Source organism: Cetorhinus maximus, chromosome 2 (genome assembly GCF_964194155.1).
Source record: "Cetorhinus maximus chromosome 2, sCetMax3.hap1.1, whole genome shotgun sequence".
Taxonomy (NCBI): Eukaryota; Metazoa; Chordata; class Chondrichthyes; order Lamniformes; family Cetorhinidae; genus Cetorhinus; species Cetorhinus maximus.
The window spans coordinates 222,637,722-222,649,974 of NC_135880.1; the positions used below are offsets into that span (position 1 = coordinate 222,637,722).

General features: G+C 46.5%; 1 protein-coding gene and 1 long non-coding RNA gene across 2 annotated transcripts in view; both read right to left on the bottom strand.

The window, feature by feature from the left end:
* The window catches only part of LOC144671358 (uncharacterized), a 399,896-nt gene that overhangs the window by 18,788 nt on the left and 368,855 nt on the right, over positions 1-12,253 (bottom strand). The window lies entirely within an intron of this gene.
* nlrx1 (NLR family member X1) overlaps positions 1-12,253 on the bottom strand; it is a 34,048-nt gene that overhangs the window by 11,464 nt on the left and 10,331 nt on the right. Inside the window, exons 2-4 of the mRNA XM_078533058.1 lie at positions 4,293-4,422; positions 2,199-2,283; positions 792-883 (exon numbers count right to left, since the gene is read on the bottom strand). Of these exons, the coding sequence (XP_078389184.1) occupies positions 792-883; positions 2,199-2,283; positions 4,293-4,380 (265 nt within the window). The 5' untranslated portion in view covers positions 4,381-4,422. The remainder of the gene's footprint in view (positions 1-791; positions 884-2,198; positions 2,284-4,292; positions 4,423-12,253) is intronic.

Here is a 12,253-nt window from a genome sequence, read left to right on the forward strand (position 1 = left end):
GTTCTTTTGCTACCACTATTGACAGCCGTGCCTGTCTCAGCCTTAAGTTCTGTAATTCCCTCCCTAAACCGCTCCACTTCTCTCTCCTTCTTTAAGTCGCACCTTAAAACCTAATTCTTTGAGAAAGCTTTTGGCCACCTGTCTCAATGTCTCCTTATGTGGCAGAGTATTAATTTTCATCTAATTATACTCCTATGAAACACTGGGGGATGTTTTACTACATTAAAGGCAAATAATGTAAAGGTAAATACAAGTTGTTGTTGTAGGGGTTCAAGTGTCTTTTACAATTGCCTCAGCACAGGAGGAATTCCAGCAATCCTACAGGTTATAATTTATCACCAAGTCCTCAAATGCACATTGTAAAGAACCTATTTTTATTTTTCTTGGACTGTGGCTTTAAACACTACCATGGCTGCAGCTGAAAGACATGTTCACAGGAATAGGATGAGGAATATCTACAATGTTACTATCCTGGAACAGAGTATGCCATAAAAGAACCAGATGGTGCCGGAAAGGTATCCTGGACTAAGGGGAACTGTCTGACAACAGCATTTTAATTGGCTCCTGACCAGGTGACCAGGGTTGAGAGTGCTAACAATGCTGGCAGTACAGCTCCTAGCCTGCAAAGAGGAAGACCTAAAACCTCTCTCTCCTGTGTTTGTAAGATTCCAGTAATTCTGCCATAGTACCTAGCTGGCTATTCCTCTCATCTCTGTAACCTGCTTTCTCTGAAAACCCCTGTCAAAAAGGGGAAAAATTACCAGTATAGACATTGAAAAGCATTTACTTACCTTGACTAGAGCTAGTGCTCAGTGACTTGCACTGGTGGACCAGGTACTGAGGACACCATAAGAATTCAGACCTCCCAAAGCGAGTCAGACTTCTGAAAGAAAATGGAAGTGAAAAGATGATTTTTTCTCTTCAGCAAATTATGCTATTGTTAAATAGCTGCTTCAATACAAAACAGCAAGCAGGTCCCGAGTAAAGTGCTTGGGAGCAGAACATACTGGCTGACATGCCTAAGTGTGCTACAGTGGGAGCTTCTCCCTAATGTGCCCCATTTGTCAGCCATGTTTCAGTGGATAGCACACTTGCCTCTAAATCAAGAGGTTGTTAGTTCAAGTCCCACTCTAAGAGTTTAGCACAATATGCATTACTGAGGGAGTGCTGCACTGTCAGAGTTGTCATCTTTCAGATAAGATGTCAAACCAAGGGCCCTTCATGATTTACTTGAATGGCAGAGCAGGTTCAAGGGGCTGAATGGCCTACTCCTATTCCTATGCCTGCCTTCTCAGGTGGATGTTAAAGAACAATTTTGAAGAGCAGGGGAGGTTTCTCCCAGTGCCTTGGCTAATATTCATCTCTCAATGAACAACAGTAAAAACAGATTTGCCTGTATTTTGCAGTCTGTGGGCTCGCTGAAAGCTGCCTACAGCGTTTGAGAGCTTTTGAGTAGCAACCTGCTGTAATCAGGCTTCTAATCCAGCATGATGCCCTCCATAGGAGATCTGTGGCATGAGAGAGCAGGACAAGGAATATCATGTCTTTTCAACCAAGACAGGAAAAGATAGATGGGATTAAGAGAGATATAAGCAACAGAAAGAAAAGGTAAATCTCCAACTAAATTCTTAAGGACTGAGATTCCACACTTGTAAAGTTAAATTTTCAGGATCAGGGAAGTTATTTGGCTGTAATTATGACTTATGACACCACACTTCAATAGTATTTTATTGACTGTAAAGTGCTTTGGGAAGTCCTGAGGTCACGAAAGATGCTATAGAAATACAAGTCTTTCTTCTCTTTTTCCACAGCCATAGTGAAATTATAACAGAGTTCTTTATAAACAGGCTTAATTATACTGAGCATGCAGAAGGAATCATCTCCCTCGGCAAATTACTGACTGCACTCTGCTGTGAGAGGGGCACAGAGCTCAACATCTGGGAGTTCATCATTGAGCTTATGCTGAATGAGAGTGACCCAAAGAAAAAGCCATTAAACCTATCATTGATCCTGGCTGAAACTTCCAATACAGGCTACTTTGAAACTGAGAATTGCTTTCCACCTCCAGGTACTAAAATCTACCCCATCCCAAACGGAGACACTTTCAGAACCTTTTCTCAGTGCTACTGTTGCCTAACTTAAAGATGATTGGAAGAGGGCAGGTGTCTAGTTAGAGTCAAAACTAAATTTGTACTCACATGTTCCTGATCATTGCAATGACCAGCCACTTCGAGCTCTGGAGCTGGAGACACTGAATCCCGGCAGATGCCATTGTAGCAGCACCTGGAGAAAGACCAAATTAAATAAAAGGGAACCTTTCACCTTCCATCACCTGGATATCAAAAACAGGAGGTTGAAAACAAATTGGAAAGTTGAATGTAAAGACTACAATGAAAACCTTGCCAGCAAGTTTTTAAAATGATTTCTGCGATAGCAGGGAGCTCCATGAACGCTCCTTCCAGCCCCATGATAATCCTCTACTTCACTACCAGTCCATCTGTGCTTCCCCCCTCCACTGCCTCTCCTGCCTTCAGTGAATACTTAAGGCTCCACAATAAAGCTGCCGGTTTCACTGCACAGTGTCAATGCTCTACATGAGCCTCATCCTACCCCATCAGCATATCTGTCTATTTCTTTCTCCCTCATGGGTTTATCTAGCTTCCCCTCAAGTCTTTCTATGCTATTCACCTCAACTACTCCTTGTGGTATTCAGTTCCACATTCTAACCACTGTCTGCGAAAGAAGTTTCTCCTGAATTTCCTATTGGATTTTGTTAGTGATTAGTTTATTGTCATGGCTTCGAGTTTTAGATTCCCCACAAGCAGAAACGCTTTCTCCATGTCTATCCTGTAAAATCCCATGGAACAATATGAAAGTTACAAAATCTTTGACTGAGATACCAATGGTGTTAACTGGGATGAATTCGGAGCAGAAAAAAGGCAAAAATACTGCAGATGATGGAAATCGGAAATAAAAACAGAAAATACTGGAAATTCTCAGCACATCTGGCAGAACCTGTGGAGAGAAACAGAGTTAATGCAGAGTCAATGCAAGCTCGAGGAACAATGTCCCATCTTTCAACTTGGCACTCTTCTGGACCCAACATCGAGTTCAACAATTTTAAATCATAATCTCTGCCTTCATTTTAGCCTTTATTGGTTCACTTTGTGTTCAGAGAGCTGTTATCCAGCCATTCACACCTCCTCTAGACACATCTTTCATTTCTTTACCCATTACCTTTTGTCATTTAACCTCCCCCGCCCTCCACCCTATAACAGACCTGCTATTGTGTTTTTCCTTTCTGTTCTCCTTTTTCCAATTGCTCAAAACCTATTACATTTATATAATTCCTCAGTTTTGATGAAGGGTCATCATCAACCAAAAACTCTAACCCCATTTCTCTCTACACAGCTGCTGCCTAGCCTGCTGAGCATTTCCAGAATTTTCTGTTCTTGTGAATCCTGAGTAGTTCCTTTTCTGTCCATTGACAACTGGATGAGATTTTCTCCCAACACTTAGGGCCTTTATATCTGACAAAGTAGAGATTTTAACCACTTTAGCTGTGCCAGGTATGGATCAGGGTCCCACAGGTGAAGGGACAGTGTCACCAAGTGACATACAAAGAACCTTTAAAACGTATCTCTATGTCCTCAAGGCTACTGATCAACACTAGAGGAGTTAGGTGATGTGACTGAAGCATGGTCACAGAGGAAGATTTTAGGAGTTTTTGAAGATGGACAGACATAGTTGGAGGCACTGAGACAGAATTCTGGAATCCCATGTGGATTTGGTAACTGGTAGCACAGTAGGTCAGAGTTAGAGAGTGAAAGAGTTGGGGTGGGACACAGGACTGAGGGAGATTGCAAAGCAGAGCCATGGAGGAATTTGTAAATAATGGGGCAGATGGAGAGTTGGAAAGCCCCTGGAGGTCAACTGGGATGGGCAGTGGGGAGGAATTTGTGATACAGGATGAGGTTAGCGAACAATAGGATGTGGATTATGGAGGTTTGAACAAACTATTGTCGGCATTGGGTGCAGCTCAGGAAGGCATGTGTTGGAGAATTGAACTCGAAGATGGTGGAGGTGGGATGAGAGTTTCAGCCCTCAGTGATAGGAATGACGCCAGACAATACAATCCAATTCCTTGAAAAGACATTTGTTAAACATTTTAGCACGTGCAGCACAAGATTTTCTGTTCAACCATACGTAAAGACTCCAGTTTGCTCTAAGGCAGTAAAGGAACACTATCATCGTTGGATAGTGCACAATTTTGTCAGTGATTCATCAATTACCAGTGAAAGGACGCACAACAGTGTTCAATGTCTGGTGTTTTATCAAAGTGCATTTTGATCTGGTGGGTAGATGCTTCAAACACTGCATTCTGGCACAGCAAGGGACCCACGTACAGAACCCCCAAATCACCTGAAAGAGATACAAGAACATACAATACTATATACAAGATAAGGGTCCCTGTGAGTAATTAAGTACAAGACAGACTCAAATGATAGCATCAACACAGGTCATCAACAAATCTTAATAGAATTTGCTGGGATTCCATCTGCTGGCTTCAGAGCGCTATGGAGCATCCCGAGTTGTGAAAAGCGCTATATAAATGCTTCTTTCTGTCACGATCCAGGAATCCCTGGGGGAAAAGTGCAGATAAGATGGGATTCAATATGACGATCTCTAGCTGATTGGCTGGCTTCTAAGGCTCGCAAATCGAGATAGAGCAGCAAGGTACTGAGCGATGAGGTGTCACATTTCTGCATGAAGCAGCGTTCTCAGGAGAAAATAAGAAAACCGAAAAACTCCAAAATCTTCCAGAAACAATGCTTTGCTGCGATGGTGCATCGCACAACCACAATTAAATATTCAACAACTTTGTTTCTTAGAAGTTCAAACAAAGTAGAACTTGAAACCATAACGATGCAACAGTTGACCTTACATGGGGCACAGAGAAGATAATACAAGTGGTTTCATGACATACATTACCATCACCAACATTCACCAGTGACGCTCAGAGGGCAGCTCGCGGTAGTCAAATTTTATTAGAGAAACAATATTCCCCTGTCTCACTTGGGTCTATGCAATCATCAGAATAGGCAAACAGGATACTCGCTCAGGAAGTTTGAGTCTTCTTACATTATTCTTGGAAGTTATTTTTCTGCATTGCAGGCTCTCACAGGTCATTAGGCAATACAGTTTAAATTCATTTGTCATCTTGAGTGGTGTGAGTGACTGAGGACCAAGTTAGAGCTCAGGTCAGCACCAGGGAAGTATTTTTTTAAATCAGATGGCATACCCCCAGGCAGCTGAAGGCATGGTCACCACTGGTGGGGTGAATAAAATTGGGGATGTAGAGGAGGCCAGAATTAGAGGAGTGCAGGTATCTTGGAGGGTTGTGGGGCTGGAGGAGATTACAGAGACAGGAGGGGCAAAGCCATTTGGGATTTGAAAACAAGGTGAGAATTTTAAAATCAAGGTATTGGTTAATCAATGTAGGGCAGTGAACACAGGAGTGATGGGTATGGGACTTGGCATGCGTAAAGATATGTACAACAAATTTAAATTTATGGAGGGTGCAAGATGGGAGACTAACTGAGCTGCTAATTTTTGAACTTACTTAACAGCCAAAGACAAAGGGGGACCTAATGTGCACTAGATAAAGTCCATCCTCCCCACACAAGCACTGCCATCTTTAAGTTCCAGAACTGAGATGACTGCCTTAAGTATAGCCTCAAAATATCAACAGACTGAAAGAGAGGAAAGAATTGGTACTAATTAAATCTTGAAGGCTTTTACAAACTAAAAATTGCTTGCCAAGAACAGAAAGCTAGTTCTCAAAGATCACAGGCTTACTAAGTAATGCCCTGCCTTGTCTAGACTTGTGTGAGGCCCTTTGATGACAGACTGAAGCTATGGGAGTAAATAAACTGAACGAGCATGACTGGTTTGATGTGGAGGGCAACATGGTTGAGGGGGGTGGCTGGTACGTCAAGGACTCAACTCTTCTAACGCATGTGATAATCAACGGAATGAGGAGCCTTCTTTGAAAATTAAGAATTTATAAGACTGTTTTTGATACTGAAGTTCAATCTTCGGCTTTTAGCTCTTTCTTCGGTGCTGTGCTTTTTAATATCAATTAAACAAGAACTGCAAAAGGATCTTTCTAACAAAAGCAGAGAGTGTGTCTCTGACAAAGAGAGAGAGAGCATTTCATAAATTAGGGAAATCCAAGTGCCACTGTACAAGCTTTTATGAGACTAAGGGTGAGATTTAAGGCAGTTAGTTCAGAAATCACAATCACTCCACAGGATGAGTTGTATTTGTTTTAAGTGCTGCTCGCCATGATCCTAAGATTAATAAACAATTGTTTGTTCGGTATTTTGTTGTTTGAATTCCTTCTTTAATAACTGCCAAGAGTGGGTTCACGTGCACAGGTTGGATGATTGCAAGCATGACCTGAGTTTCTGTTCAGTTTCAGCGTAATTCTATCACACTCCTGTTCTGAGTTCTCGGCCTTCAGCCTTCTACATTGTTCCAAAGAAGCCCAAGGAACAGCACCTCATCATGCTAATGGACACTTTATAGCCTTCCAGGCTCAACACTGAGTTCAACAACTTTAGATTTTACTCAATGCTTCAACTTTATTTGGGCATTGTGCAACCATTCACACCTCCTCTGCACTCTCTTTTGTTTCTTTACTTCTCCCAATATCAGCTCCTTTTGCCTTGTGCCATCATTCCCTGTTACTGAATCACTCCTATCCTCTCTCACAAATGCCCTAAGGACATGCTAAGACCTAATGCAAGTTCGTTTTCTCCTAAAAATTATAAAACCTTTTTGACAAATTATTTTTCGAGTAGTATTTCTATATAGCATCATACATGACTCAAAGGGCACACAGCCTAGTTCAGCATTGAAGTATCGATGATCTTTAGTTCAGAGATTTCGACAGGCTTATACAACATACTCCAATTGCCTTTTCTCAACCCTGTTCCCAACTCTCTTTAAGCTACTGACTCAGTTTGGGGCACTGCCCCTTGGCTTTTCACAGTACCTCATTCAGGTGCTGATTCATCATCTGGGTAGAGAGGGTTTACCTGCTACTGGACCCTGTAGTGCATTCCAATCGAGCTCAATTGCATTATTGTTCCTTTAGAACAGCGGGCAGCAATAAAGAGTGGAAAATAATCCAACCCTTCCCCTCCCTTATCCAGAAGCGCTGAGGCTGATGGTTGCTACTCTTGCTAAAGTCCATCATTGACACAAAGCAGGAGCCACACCTGGTAGTTTCTTGGCTGGGTGTTCGAGTACAACACTGCAAGGTGCCAGGATTCATTCCTATCAGAGGGCAGCTTGTTTTTACTGCATGAATTAACTTGCTTTTTGTCTATCAGCAGATCTTTGAATGATCATTTGAACTGGGCATGTTCTTGCAGGAAGAGATGACTGACAGGTGGAACATTACTGTTATTAGGATTCTAAGAAAGGCCAAGTAATGTCAACCACAACAGTCTGTTTCATCTTGTACAGAACAGTAAAAGCAGAGTGCCTGTCTGTATCTTGTTCTCATGTTTTTGCTTCCAGGCAGCGCTGACCTTTATTCTGCTATTCACACCTACTACAAACATACAAACTGGGAGGAGGAGTAGGCCCTTCAAGCCTGCTCCGCCATTCAGTAAGATCATGGCTGATCTGATTGTAACCTCCCACCTTTCACCCCCTTGTTAATCAAATATTTATCTAGCTCTGCCTTAAAAATATTCAAAGACCCTGCTTTTGAGGAAGGGAGTTCCAAAGACTCACGGCCCTCAGAAAAAACTTCTACTTTCTGTCTTAAATGAGCCACCCCTTATTTTTAAACAGTGACCCCTAGTTCTAGATTCTCCCACAAGAGGAAACATCCTCTCCACATTCACTCAGTCAAGGCCCCTCAGATCTTAAAGGTTTTGATCAAGTCACCTCTTACCCTTCTAAACTCCAGTGGATACAAGCCTAACCTGTCCAAGCTTTCCCCATAAAACAACCCACCCATTCCTGGCATTAGTCTCATAAACCTTTTCTGAACTGCTTCTAACTTTGGACCAATCCTTTGTTCCTTTAAATCCATCATTAACACTCCCTTTCCCTTTGGTTCCCTGACATCTTTGTCATTTAATCTCCCCACCCTCTAACCTATACCTAACCTTCACTTTCGCTCCATCTGCCCCCCCTCCCCCCTCTGCCCCTTTGCCCCCACCCCCACCCCCACTTTCTCATCAGCATAAAACCCATCACATTTCTAACTCTCCTCAGTTCCCCAGAATCATACAGACTCGAAATGTTAACTGCTTCTATTACCACAGATGCTGCCAGACAGTTTTTATTACAGTAGAACCAGAGGACATGGTCTGTGCCATGAAGGGGTTGGGGATGGCGGGGGGGGGGGGGGGTGCGGTGTAATATACAAAACAATGGAAACAACATTTCAACGAGTCAGTGGTCAGTCTATGGAACAGGCTGCCTGGGAAGACAATGGAAGGAATTAATATTGATCCATTCAAATGCAGTTTAAAAAGAGTTTGGGATACAGTATATGATTAATCTGAGCAATGATGTGCAGTCAGTGTGGTGTGGCTTAGAAAGAACAGGCAAAATTGGACCCCAGTTTCCCAAAACTCTTCACCATTTGGGGTTTTCTTCACCTCATGTCTGGCTCCGTTGTAGACTCATTGATACAGATTGATCATTGTTATTAGTTAACAATGCCACTGTTGTTGTATCATGTCACTACCAGGATGGCAGAAGGTGAACTAAATCGACTTTGGTCTTTCATCACCCAGTAATTCCAATGTTCCTATTATTTAACTGTATTTGTGAGTATCTTTAGTTTAAACACACCCATATACTTTCTGAACTTTACTCTGTACATGTAACTGCTGTGCACATTCAGCAATTAATTCAACTTTGTGCCTGAGATTGATAGCTTTGTTTATTTACTTTTATCAAAATCTGAGTTGCAGTTGTGCTTCATATTGTAAGTGGGTTTGTTTAACAGGTTGAAATCCAATTCCAGCTTTAATATGTACACAGTCTGAATGGCTGTTAAAAATAGAACAGCTTCACTCACTGACACAACCTGAGCCAGTGCCCAATGTGAACATACGAAATAGGAGGAGAAGTAGGCCCTTCGGCACCTCGAGCTTGCTCCACCATTCAATAAGATCATGGCTGATTGGTTTATGTTTCAAGTTCCACATTCCTATCTACTCCCGATAGCCTTTGAATGACTTGTTTAACAAGAACCTATTTACCTCTACCTTAAACATATTCAATGACCCCACTTACACTGCCTCCTGAGGCAGTGAGTTCCAAAGTCTCACAACCCTCAAAAAATTTCTCCTCATCTCTGTCCTAAGAGGGTGACCCCTAATTTCAAAACAGCACCCCCTAGTTCTAGAGTCACCCACAAGAGGAAACATCCTTTCCATGTCCACCTTGGCAAGACTATTTAGGATCTTATATACTTCAATCAAGTCAACCCTCACTCTTCTAAACTCCAGTGGAAACAAGCCCAGCCTATCCACATTAAGACAACCTGCTCATTCCAGATATCAATCTAGTAAACCTCCTCTGAACCACCTCCAATGCATTTACATCCATCCTTAAATAAGGAGACCAAAACTGCACACAATATTCAAGATGTGGTCTCACCAATGTCCTGTACAACTGTAGTGTAGCATCCTTACCTTTATGTTGGTAATAAAGGATAGTAATCCATTAGCTTTCTTGATTACTTGCTGTATCTGCATACTAACTTTTTGTGCCTCATGCACTAGAACACCCAGATCCCTCCGCACCTTGAAATTTTGCAGTCATTCTCTGTTTAAGTGACACTACTTTTTTTATTCTTCCTGCCAAAGTGAACAACTTCCCTTTTTCCCACATTATACTCCATCTGCCAGATTTTTGCCCATGCATACATTCAAGTTTCAGACTTCAGGCACAGGGGAACAAGCTAATTGAGGCAATTGGGGAAACAGATTGGAAGGTAAATCACATCAACCCTGTCTAGCTAGTCCCATGTTTCCAACATAAGAGAGGAAATAAAGTGGAGATAGGAGAAAGGAAGATAAGGAGGGGGGAGGGGGAGGGGGGGAGGGGGAGGGGGGGAGGGGGAGGGGGAGGGGGAGGGGGGGAGGGGGAGGGGGGGAGAGGGGGGGGGAGAGGGAGGGGGGGGAGAGGGGGGGAGAGGGGGAGGGAGGGGGAGGGAGGGGGGGGAGAGGGGGGGGGAGGGAGGGGGGGAGGGAGGGGGGGGAGGGAGGGGGGGGAGAGGGGGGGGGAGGGAGAGGGGGGGGGAGGGAGAGGGGGGGGGAGGGGGGGGGAGGGGGGGGGAGGGGGGGAGGGGGGGGGAGGGGGGGGAGGGGGGAGGGGGGGGAGGGGGGAGGGGGGGGGAGGGGGGAGGGGGGGGAGGGGGGAGGGGGGGGGAGGGGGGGGGAGGGAGGGGGGAGGGGGGAGGGGGGGGAGGGGGGAGGGAGGGGGGAGGGGGAGGGGGGGAGGGGGGAGGGGGAGGGGAGGGGGGGGGGAGGGGGGGGGAGGGGAGGGGGGGGAGGGGAGGGGGGGGGAGAGGGGGGGGAGAGGGGGGGGGGAGGGGGGGGGGAGGGAGGGGGAGGGGGGGGGGGGGGAGGGGAGGGGGGGAGGGGGGGTGGGGAGGGAGGGGGGGGAGGGAGGGAGGGGGGGGGGTGGGAGGGAGGGAGGGAGGGGGGGGGGTGGGAGGGAGGGAGGGGGGGGGGGTGGGAGGGAGGGAGGGAGGGGGGGGGAGGGAGGGGGGGGAGGGAGGGGGGGGAGGGGGGGGAGGGAGGGAGGGGGGGAGGGGGGGGAGGGAGGGAGGGGGGAGGGAGGGAGGGAGGGAGGGAGGGGGGGAGGGAGGGAGGGGGGAGGGAGGGAGGGAGGGGGGAGGGAGGGAGGGAGGGGGGAGGGAGGGAGGGAGGGAGGGGGGGGGAGGGGGAGGGAGGGGAGGGGGAGGGAGGGAGGGAGGGAGGGGGGGGGGGGGAGGGAGGGGGGGGGGAGGGAGGGAGGGGGGGGGGAGGGAGGGAGGGGGGGGGGGGGGGAGGGGGGAGGGGGGGGGTAGGGAGGGAGGGGGGGGGAGGGAGGGAGGGGGGGGGAGGGGGGGAGGGAGGGAGGGGGGGGGGGAGGGGGGGAGGCGGGGGGGAGATAATGGGCAGTAAATTTCCTGCTGAAAGATGCCATAGATGGAAGGCAGAAGTGAATAAATGGCCAGCGATCAGGTACAAAATTTTGCACAAAAACGCTTAAAATCTAATGCTTTTTGATCAATGGTTAACATTATCTCCTTCCTCAGAGGGAGGAGCACCGGAGCGGTGAGTATAAATCTAGCTTACCTCGGGGATTCGTGGCCTTGTCTCCAGGGAGCAGACTCAGAGGGAGGAACACCGGAGCGGTGACCTCAGAGCACAGAGTAACTGAAGCCAAAACTGAAAAAGTGACGTTACAGGAAAGCTGTGACCTGATTGGTTGGTAGGAAATCTGCACCAAATTTGAAAAAAAAACGACTGCAAAGCTAATTAATGAATTAATTAACAAAGTAGAGATGGCTGGGCAGGTGATGTGCTGTAGCTGTATGATGTGGGAGCTGGCAGATCCCATTGCGAGCCGCAGTGACCACATCTGCAGCAAGTGTTGGTTGCTGGAGGAACTCCGGCTCAGAATTGATGAGCTGGAGTCCGAGCTCCGGACGCTGCAGCACATCCAGGAGGGGGAGAGTTACCTGGACGCTTTGTTTCAGGAGACGGTCACACCCGGTAGATTAAGTACCTCAAATTCGGTTAGTGGTCAGGGTCAGCAGGGTGTGACTGCGAGTGAGGCAGGTAGAGGGATCCTGTATTCAGGAACAGAGGAGCCTCAGCTCTTGACCTTGTCCAACAGGTACGAGGTACTTGCTCCCTGTGTGGATGAGGAACAGGGCTGTAGGGAGGATGAGCCAGCTGACCACGGCACCATGGCATAGGAGGCCATTCAAGAGGGGGGAGCAAAAAGACAAGCGGTAGTTGTAGGGGATTCTATAATTAGGGGAATTGATAGCATCCTTTGTAAGCAGGATCGAAAGTCCCGCATGGTATGTTGCCTGCCCGGTGCCAGGTGAGGGACATCTCTGACCGGCTTGAAAGGATATTGGAGAGGGAGGGGGAGGATCCAGTTGTTGTGGTCCACGTCGGGACAAATAACATAGGTAAGACTAGGAAAGAGGACC